The sequence below is a fragment of the Coffea arabica genome, chromosome 11c, assembly GCF_036785885.1.
Source record: "Coffea arabica cultivar ET-39 chromosome 11c, Coffea Arabica ET-39 HiFi, whole genome shotgun sequence".
Classification (NCBI taxonomy): domain Eukaryota; kingdom Viridiplantae; phylum Streptophyta; class Magnoliopsida; order Gentianales; family Rubiaceae; genus Coffea; species Coffea arabica.
The window spans coordinates 43598947-43614683 of NC_092330.1; the positions used below are offsets into that span (position 1 = coordinate 43598947).

The 15737-nt window shown below is 36.8% G+C and overlaps 3 protein-coding genes and 1 non-coding gene across 11 annotated transcripts; 3 read left to right on the forward strand and 1 right to left on the reverse strand.

Moving 5' to 3' along the window:
* The first annotated feature begins 580 nt into the window (after nucleotides 1–580).
* On the forward strand, nucleotides 581–7801 carry LOC113717368 (uncharacterized). 5 transcript variants are annotated; one of them, XM_027242182.2, is made up of 19 exons: nucleotides 583–913; nucleotides 1818–1855; nucleotides 1957–1979; nucleotides 3487–3593; nucleotides 3674–3725; nucleotides 3802–3886; nucleotides 4379–4469; nucleotides 4843–4878; nucleotides 4994–5061; nucleotides 5157–5219; nucleotides 5453–5508; nucleotides 5593–5666; nucleotides 5765–5857; nucleotides 5951–6052; nucleotides 6165–6245; nucleotides 6325–6416; nucleotides 6531–6546; nucleotides 7101–7211; nucleotides 7328–7801. In XM_027242182.2, exons 1-19 carry the CDS (start codon nucleotides 794–796, stop codon nucleotides 7433–7435), a joined length of 1416 nt encoding a protein of 471 aa, XP_027097983.1. In that variant the 5' UTR covers nucleotides 583–793; the 3' UTR covers nucleotides 7436–7801. The 5 variants fall into 5 exon arrangements, with proteins under 5 accessions (XP_071927094.1, XP_027097984.1, XP_027097983.1 ...); XM_072070994.1 differs by having other exon boundaries at nucleotides 825–913; nucleotides 1957–2113; XM_072070993.1 differs by lacking the exon at nucleotides 6531–6546 and having other exon boundaries at nucleotides 581–913.
* Nucleotides 7802–9061: 1260 nt separating this feature from the next.
* Nucleotides 9062–10126, forward strand: LOC140016613 (F-box protein AUF2-like). The gene has a single exon (XM_072070178.1). It carries the CDS (start codon nucleotides 9062–9064, stop codon nucleotides 10124–10126), a length of 1065 nt encoding a protein of 354 aa, XP_071926279.1.
* Nucleotides 10127–10778: 652 nt separating this feature from the next.
* On the reverse strand, nucleotides 10779–14491 carry LOC113717155 (uncharacterized). 4 transcript variants are annotated; one of them, XM_027241825.2, is made up of 9 exons: nucleotides 14181–14490; nucleotides 14002–14081; nucleotides 12934–13036; nucleotides 12622–12719; nucleotides 12371–12501; nucleotides 12179–12287; nucleotides 11772–11963; nucleotides 11561–11697; nucleotides 10779–11417 (listed from the first exon to the last, which is right to left on the reverse strand). In XM_027241825.2, exons 1-9 carry the CDS (start codon nucleotides 14425–14427, stop codon nucleotides 11099–11101), a joined length of 1416 nt encoding a protein of 471 aa, XP_027097626.1. In that variant the 5' UTR covers nucleotides 14428–14490; the 3' UTR covers nucleotides 10779–11098. The 4 variants fall into 4 exon arrangements, with proteins under 4 accessions (XP_027097626.1, XP_027097625.1, XP_027097627.1 ...); XM_027241824.2 differs by having other exon boundaries at nucleotides 14002–14084; XM_027241826.2 differs by having other exon boundaries at nucleotides 10779–11387; nucleotides 14002–14084; nucleotides 14181–14486.
* A 1089-nt stretch (nucleotides 14492–15580) lies between these two features.
* On the forward strand, nucleotides 15581–15652 carry TRNAG-UCC (transfer RNA glycine (anticodon UCC)). The gene has a single exon. It is a non-coding gene; the product is annotated as a tRNA-Gly (tRNA).
* The last annotated feature ends 85 nt before the right edge of the window (nucleotides 15653–15737 follow it).

The window sequence follows — 15737 nt, forward strand, 5'->3', positions numbered from 1 at the left end:
TGTTTTGTGTTTGGACCGGAGATTATTCGTCCAAATTTATTTGTTTACATCATCATTACAATTTTCAATACACTTTTTTATCTCACATACATCACATCACAAAAAGTGCTACAATAGTTATTCCAAATAATATTTCAAATAATCTTCTATCCAAACACTTATGACCCTTTTTCTCACTACATTTATTATTGACTGTTTTTATTATCTAATGAACTATTAGATATAAAAAAAACAATTAAAAATGTTAATTTGTAATAATCTGTTTTCATTATCTACTAATAAACTGTTGATTTCGTCGTGAAAAGATTGATTGACTTCCTGATATATATATATATATATAAAATTCCCCTCTTGGAACCAATGTTGAAGACAAATTGGATCTCTGTTTGATTGATTGATTGCCTGATCAAAAAAATGTCAGCCTAATTTGAGATTTCTTTCGAACCCATCTCGAGTAAACCCATTTGAATCTTGTGTTACTACATCCACTTCAACTATAGCGCGTGAGGAGAAACAGAATAATTTGGCGGCGTCACTTCACCACCACTCCAAAGCTTTCTGCACCTATATATTATATTATGTGCGGGAAACGAGTCTATTAGTAGTCTGTAACTGTCCACTTCCTTTCTTCTGTCATCTCAATCAAACGCAACGCCTTCTTTCAGTTTTCTTCTTCTCTCGAGCCTCCTCCTCTGCCCATAAATTGTTCACCCGTTCTCTCACTCCTTCAACCCCGCCACTCGCCCTTTCTCTCTCTAGAAAGTTCCTGACTGAGAGTTTGGAGTAAGAAAATATGAAAGCTTCCTTGAAAGGAGAGGACATTCCCAGCCACGTCACAGCTTCGGCCGGTGATGATCGCCGGTTTCTCAAATCCGTCCAGGATAACGTCCACGGAAACATGTACCTCGATCCGGTAATGAATTTATTACCGAATTTCCTTTTTCAATTCTTTTGTGAAATTTCATCTGGAGCTCTGTTTTTCTTTTTTCCGCATGCAACGAACTCTAATATAGCTCTGTCTTTTTCTTCTTGTTATATTTTTCTTTTCTCTTCTTTTTTGTTTTTTTGATGAAGTCGTTACTTTCGATAAGGCTTGATTTCGTTAGCGGACCGGCACTGTGTTTACGTATTTTGATAGCGAAAACGAGATTGCAAATTTTTTTTGTAAGAATATGAGACTTTATCTGCTGTTTTATGTATATGTATTCGATGTTTCGGAGTTAAATTCGTTTTCTTCTTCTTATGAATAAAGAAGCGTATACGAGTTCATTCTGTTCGTTCTTGGAGAGTTCTATAATTCGCTTGGACAGGACAGTTTGTTTGAGGTTTGAGAAGTTAATTTCAGCAGACTGATTTTTCCTCTTGTTAATTTATTTACTACCGACTGCCTCAGAAAGATAGGATTCATTGTTAGCTGAGAATTGTAATATTATGTATTTGAATGACCTATTCCTTGAAATAAAATACTTTTGGTGTCGTATTTGTGAATCGAGTTTGTAAATGTCATTATTAGCTATCATTTCTTCTAATCGTACTTTTCTTTAACGTACTTATTAGTTTACTCGGGCACCAAAAACATTCTTTAATTAGGCTGTGCGTAGGTTAAATTTTTTTCTGTCTGAAGAAATTACGTCATTTCAAGGCACTGTTGAGTTGAAAATGGTATTTGCTTCTGCATAATATAATTTTTAGTTGTTTTACTTCTTTACCGGAGCAGGAATCAACTAATAATCTTTTATTGCGGACAGAATTTTGAAGGATACAAGTGTTTGACTGTTTTTTTTTTTTTTGAATTGTGTATTTTGGTGATCTTGTAGCTCTCTTTGAAGTTTATCGATACTGAACAGTTTCAGAGGCAAGTTTGATTTACTTTAGAAGCTATGCTGTTTCTATTATTTGACTGCAGTACGCATTTGACTTTTGGAAGTAACTATTTTGTGATTATTGTACGCACAGGCTTCGTGATTTGAAGCAGCTCGGTAAGTCAGGCATCCTTGCTAGTTATTGGATCATTAGTATGAAATTGAGGTTAGCGCTGTATAAGTTGTTGAGTAAGCCGGACTTGAAATTGATCAATGAGCTAAAAAGAGAGGAATTTCTCTTTTGGAAGGAAGTATTCACATTAATCTCTACCATTTACCTTTTCCTTTTGCCATTTACTTTACCTGAGGCTTCTTTACGTGATTGGAATTCGGATTTGCACTATTACTGTTTAGAACATAAATGCCATATAAATTTTGATAGGGAAGGGCTTCTTTTTATGATCTTTATTAGTTTCTTATGAATATGTGTTTCTTACCATCAGAAAGCACGTTGATGCCACGATCTTTTAAGCTGTATGCATATGGAAGCAGCTCGGGACATTATTTTATAACTTCCTTGATGGTCAAGAAATGTCTATTTTCTGCTCTCTTGTTGCAACACAGAACATTTATCAATTTCATTCCCTTGAAAGTTGGTATTGATATGTGTACAGAGATCACATGTATAGATGCTTGTTTTCATGTCCAATAGATGTTGACTTGAATTTGTCCCTTCTTTCTTGGTTAGAACTTTTGGATGTACAAGTCATCAAACTGTATAGGCCCAGGGATGTGATTTTGATCTCTAGTTGCACTAGCCTCTATTCTGGACTTTGATGAACTGTATACTCTGTTTTTTGGAATACACAGCTCTGCACTCTCCCACATAAAGCCAATGCTTCCATTTCATACCACTAGTTTTACTTGCATTTGGAAAACGAATATTCATAAAGGACAAAAATGTATTGTGGCTGGAAAATTTTAACCAAAAGGCATATGTTTATGTTTTGGAAACCTTAACTGTAGAATCTTATCGACTATAATTGGTTGCGCTTTTGTTGATTCAACAAATATACTTTGAAAAGCAATCATTTAAACTATTCAGTAAAGATTTTCGGTTATCCTCAATTATGGATCCCTTTGATTGGATGCTATTGATGGCTGAATGTTAAGCTAGGGAGCACAAGTCATGTACTTAAAATTCTCTACTGCTGCTAGGAACTTGATTTCTTGACCCTTTCTTGTTTATCTGTATCATCTTCGTACATACCACTTATAGCCTGTAAGAAAATAGTCTTTTCATTTAGATATCCATCCAGAGGCTAAAACTTCTTGAATTTGTCTAAATATATTGCAAGCATAATTAGGCAAAGCAGCTTATCAGAAACATCTTCCCTACTTCTGTTAACAATTGGATTTCCAAGATTTAAGTTAGCAATATGTTCCTTTGCAGCATAAAAAACAAAAAACAAAAAACTGAACAAAAATTTTGAAGGTAGTTGAATCCTTCTGCTGATAATAATGACTTGCAGAGTCATGATTTTGATGGTTCGAGTCAATTTTATCTGAATATTTCCTACGTCTTGTCACATCATAATTGGGCATATACTATGTCCTACCACTTTCATTGCTGGATGTGTTTGGAATTCAAGTTGAGATAGTGGGTTATTTTCATTTGTTTCAGGTATGACATACTTGGTTTATCCAGGGGCTGTCCACTCTCGTTTTGAGCATTCGCTTGGGGTTTATTGGCTTGCTAACAAAGCAATGGATAAACTTAAAAGATATCAAGTAGAAATTTTCTCTATCCCATCATTCACATTGTGGTTCTTTGCTATGTCCTACTAGATTTACATTCACTTCATATGTAGGGCTTGGAGCTTGGTATCGAACAGATTGATGTTCAGACAGTAAAATTAGCTGGTTAGTAAGGTGCTTATTGTAAACACCCCATATCCTTGTCTTCGTTCACCCAATTGGAATTTTTCCCCATATCCAGGATTACTGCATGATGTGGGACATGGGCCATTCAGCCACATGTTTGAGCGAGAGTTTCTTCCACGAGTTGTCAATGGCTTAAAATGGTGCTCATTTCCCCCTCCCTTCCATTCAAGATAGAATTTCTGCACTGAATTGAAAATTTATTGTGTCTCTGAAATTGCCTCTATGGCTGTATCATCCCTTCTCGTTAGAGTGGTGCATATTCATCTTTTTAAAAGTCCCTTTTACAGTGATTTACCTTCTGATGAGCTGAATAGCGTAAAAGTTAACCTTGGATATGTTACATTTTGTATCTATGTTTGTACAGTTTTTAGTTCTTCTGCTTGCTGTGGTAATATATGCCTTTTTGGCATGGAAATGGCCGTTAATAGATGCTCCATTTGTTACACAAAGTCAGTGTTGCTTGACAGCATGTGGTAACCTTATTTTAGGCATTTTAGCCTTTTCAATCACAGTGTTCTTCAGCCTGGTCTGGTTACAATGCCTGTCTGTTTGGTCTAGTTTTAGATGAGGACTTTTAAGTGATGCTTATGATCATATGGAACAACTCCTTTATGCAAGTGAAAATCTTGCAGGTCACATGAAGATATGTCTTTGAAGATGACAGATTACATTGTTGATGAGCATAACATTGATATTGATCCTGAAAATCTTAAAAAAGTCAAGGTTTGAGAAATGTCATTTTAATTTTGTTATGTTCCTCTTTACTATATTAGATGCTCTATCTGCATTAATCATATGTGACTTAATTTTGAAGTTTTGAGCTTCAAAAATTTGTATCAGATGTGACATATTCTAAACTCTGGAAACTTTCTTCCATCAATTAATTTACCTAACTTCCATTGAATTTGGGTAACTACTTTCAGGACGTCTTTCTGCCTGATAGTAGTCATAATGTTCTTTTTGGCCTCTTTAATTAATAGTGATGGGTATTTATATGTATGAGCTGTTCCATGAAATCTGCTTATTTATGACTGTATACTGTGTCAGGTTTTGTTTTGCTATTTTTATGACATGGTATTTTTTCACTCTATTTCAGGACATGATAGATGCCTCTGAGCGCTCCACCTCAACAGTAAGTCTTTGACAGGGGAAAGATTTCCATGGATGTAGCTTTGACAGTGCTTATTAACAATAGCATGTGCATCATTCTTAGTGATTGCTTTTATCAAAAGTAATCTGCTTTGTAGAGCTTTAAAGAGAAGAGTTTTCTATATGACATTGTTGCTAATGGACGAAATGGAATAGATGTTGACAAGTATGTTTTCCATCTTGAGTTCTATTTTCTGGAGCAACTGCTGATCCTACCAGCATTTTGAGAATATTGAATTATCTGAATTGTTTGTTTGACAGATTTGATTACATATCTCGTGACTCCCGTGCTTGTGGCCTAGGGTGCAATTTTCAGTTTCAGAGGTATCGCAAAGATTTAGACACCATTCTTAGTTCATTTTTCTCTGTTTTCTTTCTTCAGTTTTGACGTAATATAATGGTTTAGATGGTACTTCATATAAAACTGGAGTTGGGGCTTACTGGACAGCAATCTGGTTTTGTTTCCCTTTGACCGTTCTTTACTTGTAGGAGTTCTATTTGATAAAAACCAGTACTCAAGCCTTTCTAACCCCTAAGATTTACTTTGCGAATTTCAGGCTTTTTGAAAATATGCGAGTGATAGATGATGAGATTTGCTATCGAGCTAAGGAATGTGGGTGATACTAGATCTTTTTGCTGACTAATTTATGTAACAGTTCATGTGGTCTTTGGCTGAAATTTTTTCCTCTGTGATCAGATCTTACAGTCCACAAGTTATTCTCTTCAAGGGCCGATTTGCATCGGACTGTCTATATGCATCCAAAAGTGAAGGTGCCAAATATCTTGGTTGTCTAAATGTCAAAGTGTGGCATGTCAGTCAAAGTATTCATATCTGAATTCTGATCTACTCTTTTTATTCTGTTTTTCAGGCAATAGAACTTATGTGTGTTGATGCCATGATAAAAGCAAATGATTATCTTCAGATTGCATCGTTCATTGATGATCCTGCTCAGTATTGGAAGGTCACTTGAGTTGCTCGATCCTTGCATTAACCTTAGATTGTGGTGGCTTATGTTCAAAATTTGAGGCAAGTTGCTCTGATCATTGAATTGCAGTTAGATGACACAATACTGAAAACCATTGAAACTTCTTCCCACCAAGAATTGAAGGAATCCAGGGATTTGATCCTTCGCGTCAGGAGAAGGGATCTTTATCAGGTATAAATGTGTGAAGCATGTAGCCTTGGAATAAAGTCTTCTGTACTAAATCCTGTGCCTCTTCATAATGTCAAGTTCTGGAACTGCTGATCCATGTTTCTACATTTGACAGTTTTGTAACCAGTTTGCTGTTCCAAAGGACAAATTGGATCACTTTAAAGTAGCAACTCCTCAAGATATAGTTTGTTCCCAGGTAATTCTTTGCTACTTGATTACCTTTCAGTCTTCGGGATAAAACAGTGAAAATCCCTAAAGGATATTCTTTAATCCAGAGATCCTGTGGTATTACATTGAAAGAGGAAGATATAATTGTGACAAATGTGAAGATTGACCTGACTCGAGGAAGGGAAAATCCACTTGAAAGGTACATTGAGGAGTATTTCAATGTTGGATTGCATGACTTGATGATGGATCTATGAAGTTGACCTCAATTTACAATTTTTTTTCTTCTGTTCTCATGTGCTATGATCTTCCCCAGCATCAAATTTTTCGAGGTAATGCTACCCCCTTTTGCATCCCCAATGAAATGAAACTTGATGAATTTGACTTTTTACCTTTATTAAGCTACTTCCACCGCTACTTTAGTATGTCCACTATTTGGGTAATCATAGTTACTGGTCATCTATGTGGTAATACTTGTGTTTTGCTTCTATTCACATAATTAAGTAGTTCCAAAGCCACCATACTCATTATTATACACGACATATAAAAGATTGGCAGGGTGGATTACTGAAACCTCTTGGGATAACGAATTTATGTAAATTAAATCTGGATGTGTTGATTATAATTGACCAAAATTCAGTTCTTGACATACAAAATGCGTTTATTATCTTGAGGAGCTGAACAGGTTGAAAACTAGCGTCTTTTTTTCTGGTACTTTTATCTCAAAAAAAAAAAAGAAAAAAAAAACCACTGACGTTATGAATGCCTCCGCTGACCTGCCAAAGGGAACCACCAATGACATTATCTAACCGATTCTACCTCTTTTCAAACTGTGCTACATTCTCTGCAGAGGTGTTGTCTTTTAAAGCTGTATTTGTTGTCCCAGGACTTTGCAAGCACTGAGAAATTCTCTATTAAGGATGACCGGATCAGTCACTTGCTGCCTGCTTGCTATCAAGACATGATAGTGAGGGTGTACGCCAAAAAACCTGAACTGGTCTGTGTCGAAATCACCTTCTCTTCCTTCTTTCTAGTCTTTGGACGACGTCTTCTGTGGTTGTTTGAATCCAAGAGATATGCCTAATGCCTGGAGTCCTTTTGTATCAAATTCAGGTCGAAGCAGTTTCAGAGGCATTTGAAAACTTTCAGATGCGGACCTATGGGATGAAAACCCAAGTACATGGAACTCCCAACTCAAAGAAGAAACGCCAAAGGAGCTGAGGTTCTCAGTTTTGACTAATTCATGTGCACTACACGCTCCGCAGTATTTTAAATGGTGGATCATCAGTGTAGATAGTATGTCAAGGTAAGTAGGTGTACAAGTGCTCGTGATTTCTTACAAATGTCAAATGCACAGCCCCACGTGCAACAACTGTAATGTCTCTTTAAAGAGTACGTATTCTTCAGCAAGTTTTATTGCTGCTCGCATTAGTGCTAACTGCTAAAAAGGATGCGATTGGTTGACTTTGGTTCAGACAGTTGGACCAAACATTCCTCGTTTAACACCTCACAGCGCAAGGGGATGTCTTTTATGATTTATCACTGAGATACGCAGAGATATATCACTGAGTCTTATCTTCCATTCAATTGCTCTTTTGTTAGTCAAAGTACCAAAAAGTGTTTCTTCTATTGCTTTTCGTATCTTTGATTTTGCGAGGATACCACTTCCTAACTTCTCTTGATGGATTGCCAACCGCTTACTCTTTAGTTTAATACAGTGAATGATCGTAGACTGCCGTAAGGTTGAAGAGTTTGGACGAAGGTTATAAACTATTTGACTTATCTTATGTTACAAATGACGAAGATCAGTTTCCCCTACTCTGTGTCATCACTGTCATGCCACATCGTCAAACGTAGTTGTGGGAAATGTTTTGCTGCCATAGTCCCTTGTAGTGACATGCAACCGGTTTTAGCTGGTTTCAGTTTGTTGGAATGAGTGCAATTAGTAACCCAAACAAAAAGGAAAAGAGAATGAATTAGTACAATTAGGAATCAGTCCCATGATGGAAAAGGAGACTGCAGTTGTAATCACTCCTCTGATAGGGATGTTATTGTAGGGACATTCTAAGGAATATCGTATGCCATGGGTTACACCTACGTTCTCATCCTGATTTATCCTTCGAAATTATTAAAAATACTAAATTTCTGGAAGTGACGAATTAGCAACTTCTTTGGTGGTTTCGTTTGCTCAAGATCAATTACTCTGTATGATGGGAAAAAAAACATGCAAATTGATGGGAAAAGAATCGTTCCTGTAACTTGAACTTTGCAAATTGTTTACCTTAAAATATGGATGGTTATTATATTTGATTTGGCAGAAATTAGAAGCTGCCAAGCCATTATAAAGATTTCGAACTCCAATTTGCGGTCATCACGTCATTGTATTAGGGGTTTGCTTGCCTATGTGACTCCCTAAGTAGGGTTTCAAGTGTTACTTTTTTGGGAAAATTGAAAATTTATTCAGAAAGTATCTAAATACAAGGGAAGGCAATAAATACGGTCTATAATTTGATATTGTAAATTAGGGAGTCCATAACATATCCATTACCAATATTCAATCTTGAGATACGATAGAACATGTCTAGGATATTTTCCAATTGGATTTCACAACACAAACCCACAAGAAGAAATAAAATCTATAATTGAAGGATATTCTCGATATTCTCCATTTTTCGAATCAGAAAAGCAAAAATTTTTTTGATATAAAATCGAAAGAAAGAATTTTGCTTGATCAAGAAGGCGCTTGGCTGCACATATTACGAGTACAGTTTACTGCTAATACCTAAATAAGGAGGAAAATAACAGATAAAATTATTATTATTTGTGCGCAGGAAGAGATTTGTGAAAATGGAGGACTCCATGACGATACACACAATTTTATCAGTTGGAGAAGATGGAGAACATCATGAAGATCCCTTCCAACGCTTACCAGACGACTTGATAATATTCCATATTTTTGGAAAAATCTGTGAGGCCAAGGAACTATTGAAGTATTCATTGGTTTCCAAGCATTTTTCTTCCCTGGTTTACAAAACCGAAACTATTTCCTTCAAGGTCCCTCGTCGCCATATGCATAAGCTACTCAGTGATCCCAATCTCATGACCCAGCACCCTCTCTCTTTGCCCCAAAAAATCCTCAAATCGGCAACCTCTCCTCTGGTGTTCGTGGTCCGTGGAGTAGTGTCTTGCTGCATGAACATGAATACGTCCAGGCGGCGGTCTACATCCATGGATCTTGAACTTTTGGTCGATTTCATCGCCAAAAATCTAGGGAAGTTCAAGTCCATGAGATCACTGGATTTGGAAATCGATTATCCCGGGTACGACAACTTCAGGAACGATGCACTGGTCAAGTGGAAGTTTGACTCCAAATCCTCTAGCTTTATATTACTGGTTGCCAATCGACTTCTTGAATTAGATGCTAATAATGCTCATCTTGATGACGATTTTGACTACGAGGATGTTGTTTCTGGTGATCTGGTTATGTACATCGGAACTAGCTTTCATAGACACATGGCGGTGATCGTCTCTTTTTGGACTTCAATGATGGAAAAGTTGGCACCATTCTTTACAGAATCGCTTCAAAATGTTGCTGTCACAGATTCAAAGAAGCAAGGTAGGGCTGAGATCGGAGGAAGTGATCTTGCTCGGATGAGGAAATCGAAGAAGTATGTTGCCAGGGATAGAGGGTTGAAGGTGAGCTTCTGGTATGCGCCGGTGATTAAACTGCCCTCTCCCGGCTCAGCTGTGAAGATGGTTACTCTTGTTATTTGCAAACCCAATGGAAGTTCGAATCAGGATGATCACTTAGTAGTTGAAGAAGCTTTTCGTGGGGAGGATAAAATTTACGCTGGAGCTGCAATGGAAATGCTCAAGAAGAAACCTAATCACGAGGGTCTTTTGTGCCAGTAGAAATTTGATTTCTGTTCTCTTTCTTTTAGGAGTTCTAAATTCGCAGCATCTATTATACTAATTTTGCTTTGTTTGGATTGGGCTTTATTTCTCAAAATTTATTTGCTTACATCATCATTACAATTTCCAATACACCTTTTTACCTTCCCAATTACCTATTTATCTCACATACATCACATCACAAAAAGTGCTAGAGTAAAAATATCTCTAATAATTCACAATCCAAACAGAATATTTAGGCCATCAAGGTTGACGTTTTAACTCCTCTTTTCGAGCTGCAATTTCATAAGTGGTAATTTTATTTTATTTTATTTTATTTTTGGTGGAGGCAAACCAAAGTAATGCATGTTTGTTTGTGATCCTACTTAGTTGTTCCCCTTTGGTCTATTGCAATACGCCAGCCGTAGACTTATGGTCTTCAAATTTGTTATTTAGGCTTCTTTGTGCTTTGGAAGAAAAGACAAAAGGAGCGCCTCTGTCATTGAAGAGAGCTTAACAAAACTAGAATTTAAAAAATCACACATTATTCTTTTCTGCCATACCCCTCCTTTCTATATCTACATACACTTTGCACAAGTTTCAAATGACACAAATTATCAATGCATCGAGAGTTTGAATTTAAAATGAAACTAGAAATAGAGGGAAGCGTGGGTTTAGTCTTCAATTTATCTTGGATAGCTAAATTTTTGGTTGATAGTACTTAAAACTTATGAGTAGCACAAAAGCTGAATAAACAAATGGCCTGCAATAGGCTTAAAAGTGAAACAAGAAGTCATGCATGCAAATATAGCGTCCGCAGTCAAAAATGAGAAGTCGGGTCTTTCTGGGTCGAGCAAACACGGGCGGCGCACTATACCTAAGCCCAGAAATTGAGGGGGCTATGTTTGCAAGTGAAAAATAGAAATGTATGGGTTCCCCTTCTTGGAGTTCTCAAGTTGATTGATTGAACATTTTAACCCAAGCAGCAGTAGCTCATATTGAAGCTTCCAATGCAGCTTGAAATTGGGCAGGCACCCTAAGCAAGGGGGCATGGATTTCACCAGGCTTCCCAAGCTGACCACAGGCTGCCATCTGATCATCCCCTCTACTCCATCGCAGGAAAGCTATACACCCCGCTTCGGCAAGAACATTACGAAATTGAATCATCTTGTCCTCTTTGGTTGGTTTAAACCGGGATCCACAATGAGGATTGAAAGAAATGAGGTTAATCTTACAAGGAATGCCCTGTACAAGATCGATTAATCTCTTGGCGTCCTCGGTACTGCCAATAGAGATGTGTTGCGATGTAAATCTGGTTAGGAGAAGATCCCAATTGTATGAAAAGGACTCGAAAAATGAAAATTCCAGCAGCTGGAAAACATGCTCCATTTAAAACACAACCCGCAAAAGACAGTTATCAAACAGTACAAAGACAGCAGCAGGAAAACTATTTACCTGTCGTTCACTCCTGCAAGCATTACATATTCGAATAATACTTTATAGTTCTGCCTAGCGCAAAGCTCTTCTCGAAGGGTTTCAAGAAGCAATCCCAACTTATATTTGCGATTGATTGGCATGATCCAATTTCTGACCTGCAAAACATGTTCATTATTGCAAATAACAGCATCCATAGCATGACTATTCAGCAAAATAAGACTTGGAATACCTCATCAGTTGTAGCATTCAGGCTAACTGCTAATGCACAATTTGATTCACGAAGGAACCGCTTTAGCTGGGGAACAAGCCCGCTGGTTGAAACTGTAACCTTGCGAGGACTGAAATGAAGTCCTTGCTCGTCTACCATTATTTCTGAGGCCTTTAAGACATTTTCAAAGTTGTGAAGTGGTTCTCCCATCCCCTGCATATATCAGTTTATTTAAATAATAACTAGTAATTCAGAAGAGGCTATTGTTGCCTCACATGGTGGGAAAATGTTTCAAAACAAACATTAATAAGGTAAGGCAGGTAAACTTTGAGGTCAGGAATGCATAAAATAAGTTCCCCAAGGCAAACAACTCGCCCACCTATAGGCAGGGAACAAATTTCGTAAGTTGACAACAAATATACGCCTACCATAAAAACCACATTGGTTATTGAGCCTACTTCACTTGACAGCAAGCGGCGAGCCAAAACAGCCTGCTCCACAATCTCAGCTGTAGATAAATTTCTCTGCAAACCCATCCTACAAGATTTCTTGAACAATTTGAAACATCCTTATCAACAGTAATTACATAACAAGGATACAATAAAGATGAAAGAGCTTGCCTGCCCGTGTAGCAGAACTGGCAATTCATTGCACATCCCACTTGACTAGAAACACAGACAGTGGTCCTACCCCTTTCACAAGGTATTACAACAGTTTCTATAATCAACCCATCTTCCAACGCGAATAAGATCTGTTAACTCCTGTGAAACTTCACGTGAGTGAGATGAGTCTCGAGAAATTTAACACAATCAGAAAGCAGCCTATGTGTATATTACAGAAGAAGCATACAAATTGGCTAGACTATTTCTACCTTCCTAGTGCCATCAGATGCAGTATGGATATCTTTTAGAGACAGCGGCTTAAAATCAGCATGTTCACCTAACATTTTCTTAAAGTCCTTGTTCAAACCTGTCAAAAGTATCAGCATAAATGCCAATAGGAAAGCAAAGCAGAGTCTGCACACACACACACACAAAAAAAAACATAGAGGCCTTCAAAATTCCGATTTTATAATGCAAAAGACCAAAAGTAGAAATTATAAAACAAACTCGAGGAACAGTAGGCCAAATTAACAGTTACAAAAGTAACTCAAGGAACAGAAAAAAAAAAAAGGAAAGAAAACCTTCTAGTTCCTCGTAACAGCTTGCCCAGACATTATTTCCATATAGGCGCTTCCATAGCATCAAAGCCTGACCTGGCCTATATCCATGTGATTGAACCCATTTCTGGTAAATTACGTTGAAAATAAGCACAAGTAGAAATTATAGCAAGAGATTGGCACAATGGTCGATACTACATTCCCATTGAAATGCAGAAGCAGGAGAGGGATTGATCATTTAGTAGTCAATTACACTTTTGAATAAACAATACCCTCAAAATAAAGCAAAGACAGGCAAACGCAAGCAGTCATGAAGTGTAGTCACCCATACTAAGCCTAGGACCTACCATACACCAGGAATCATATGTCAGTTGCGCATCAGGAAGAGCATTCTATTTTTCAATCTTAGAAGCAAACAGTACTACCCACTCAAGCTTCACCACTGATTTTGTTAGTTACACCTTCAGCACCCTAATGCATATCACATCTTCATTCAAGGAGACCAGAGATATCAACGTGCTAACGGACCAGTCAAACACCAAAAACTAAAAGATGCTTATGATCCATTGAAGGCCTGTTTGAGCACGAATTTGAGTATCCAAATACTATGGTTTTGCCGAGAAAGGCAAAAAGCTAACCACAGAGCTCTGATGTAAACATTATTGATAAATCAACAGGCATTTCAAATCAGAGAGCACCACTGCTATAAGATTAATTTCTTTCCCCATTTAGGACATTTTAATCCCTATTTCTTGCTCAATTGAAATCACGTGCTTGCACGACACTTACCCAGAGGAAACATCAAATCCTAAAAGCTTAAGAGTAAGCTACAAATCCCATCTTTTTAGCCTTTCTATTCTCATTTTTTTGCTACCAAAGCTATAGATGCTACTCAACCTCACCAAAATTCCATCTTTATCTAAACACCAACCATACTTCACTCATCCTAACTAGATTCATCGCCGCCGCCACCATTTGTAAAAGTTGTTAACTACAGTCAAAAGCAAATTAAAATTTAAAATATGAAAAAAAATACACTAAAATACAGAATTCAACAGCTGGTTAAGTCGAAGCTAAAGTATTTGCACATACTTCAACTTCAGGATACGTCAATCCCTTCAATATCACCTTTGATCCCTTCTTGGGACTTTCAGCTTTCTTCTCATCGTCCCCTACTAACATTTCCCCATAAACAAAAGGAAAAAGCATTAAATAATCAGAAATTCAATCTTTAATCATACAAGAACAACCTATATTGAAAAGGGTTGTACCGGGAGAAGTAAAAAGGTCATCTTGGTGAAGGGTAGAGGGTAAAGTGGCGGCAGAGGAGTGAGTTGAGAAAGATATACAGCGTGAAGATGGACCTAAAAATTTTGTAAGAAAGGGGAAGGATAGAGGTGGGCTTGCAAGGAAATTGGTGAAGGAAGAGTGAAACTGAGTGGCAGCCAAATGAAGCAAAGAACGGCGGGCAGATAACATCCCAACTCGCCGCATCCACACACTGCCGCTCAGCTCCATGCCTTGTTTACGCTACAGAAGCAAGCAGAGGCCTTTCGCAGCCTACGTGTGCTAATTTTACATGTTTGCAAAATTTCTCTTAGGCTAAGTTTGGGAGTTTAGGATAGAAAAGTGAAGAAGGGAAAACTTAAGTTACGAAAGAAGAGAAGGGATTGTTATGTTATTTGGGAGTTTTAAAAATTAGTGGAATGATTTTGAATATAAAAATTATTAAATATTTGTTCAAAATATTTTTAAGAATAAAATAGATATTTTAAAAAACTTTCATAAGTTTCCTCCAACTTTATCTCCATTTCTCTCCAATTTGGACGGAAAAATTTTACTTACTATTTATCCTCTTGAATCCTTTTATTTCTCTTCTTGTCTTTCCTAATAAAAAGGGTTAATCACATTTTATCCCCTTAAAGAATATTTCATTTCTCAGTTTACCCTTTAACCTTTAATTTTGCTCACTTAACCCCCTTTAGGATAAAATTACCCTTGCATTATTTTGACTTTTCATTTACCTTGTTTTTCTTTCTTTTATTTCTTTTTTTCTTTCTTCTTTATTTGATTCTTCCTCTTTCCCACGAAAATTTTCACCTTAATAATTGAAATTAAAAAAGAAAAATTGCAGAGATCTATTTTCTCCTTAAATGATTAAAAACAATATTCAAATCACTTTCCTAAAATACAATTTTTTTAGCCTTTTAATTCTTTTAATTTTGGATTTTCCTCTTTCCTTTCTAGTTTCTCATGTTATTCCCAAGAAAATATCTTAAAATAAAATTGTGACCTGATTAATAATCATCAATTGAAATTTGTGACACGTGGCATTATACAAAAAATCAAAATTAGTTTTTGATGCCTTTTAAACCTTCACCAAAAAATATGCAAGTATTCAAAATAAAAATTTTCGTTGAAATGAAATTTCTATTAGGAAGGATGAAAGAGAGAAGAAAGAGAAAAAGAAATAAAAGAAAAGAAAACAAAGAGTCAGGACAATGTTCACTTTCTCCTCTTTCCCTTTCTTTTCTCTCCAAATCCTCCGCTCCCAAACGAAGTTCAGGACAATTTCAAAACAACAGTTACTTAAAATTGCTGGTCCATCAGAAAGTGAAATAAAAAAGGAAAGTGAATAATTGTTTCCAAAGATACAAAGCTACAAACAAAAGCGTTTGTAGTCCAACGGTTAGGATAATTGCCTTCCAAGCAATAGACCCGGGTTCGACTCCCGGCAAACGCAGATATTTTTTCTGGTTTTGAACCATGATTTGCTTTCTGGTTTAACTCCTTGGGATAGTGCTTCTGAGACAAAAAGTATCGAAATT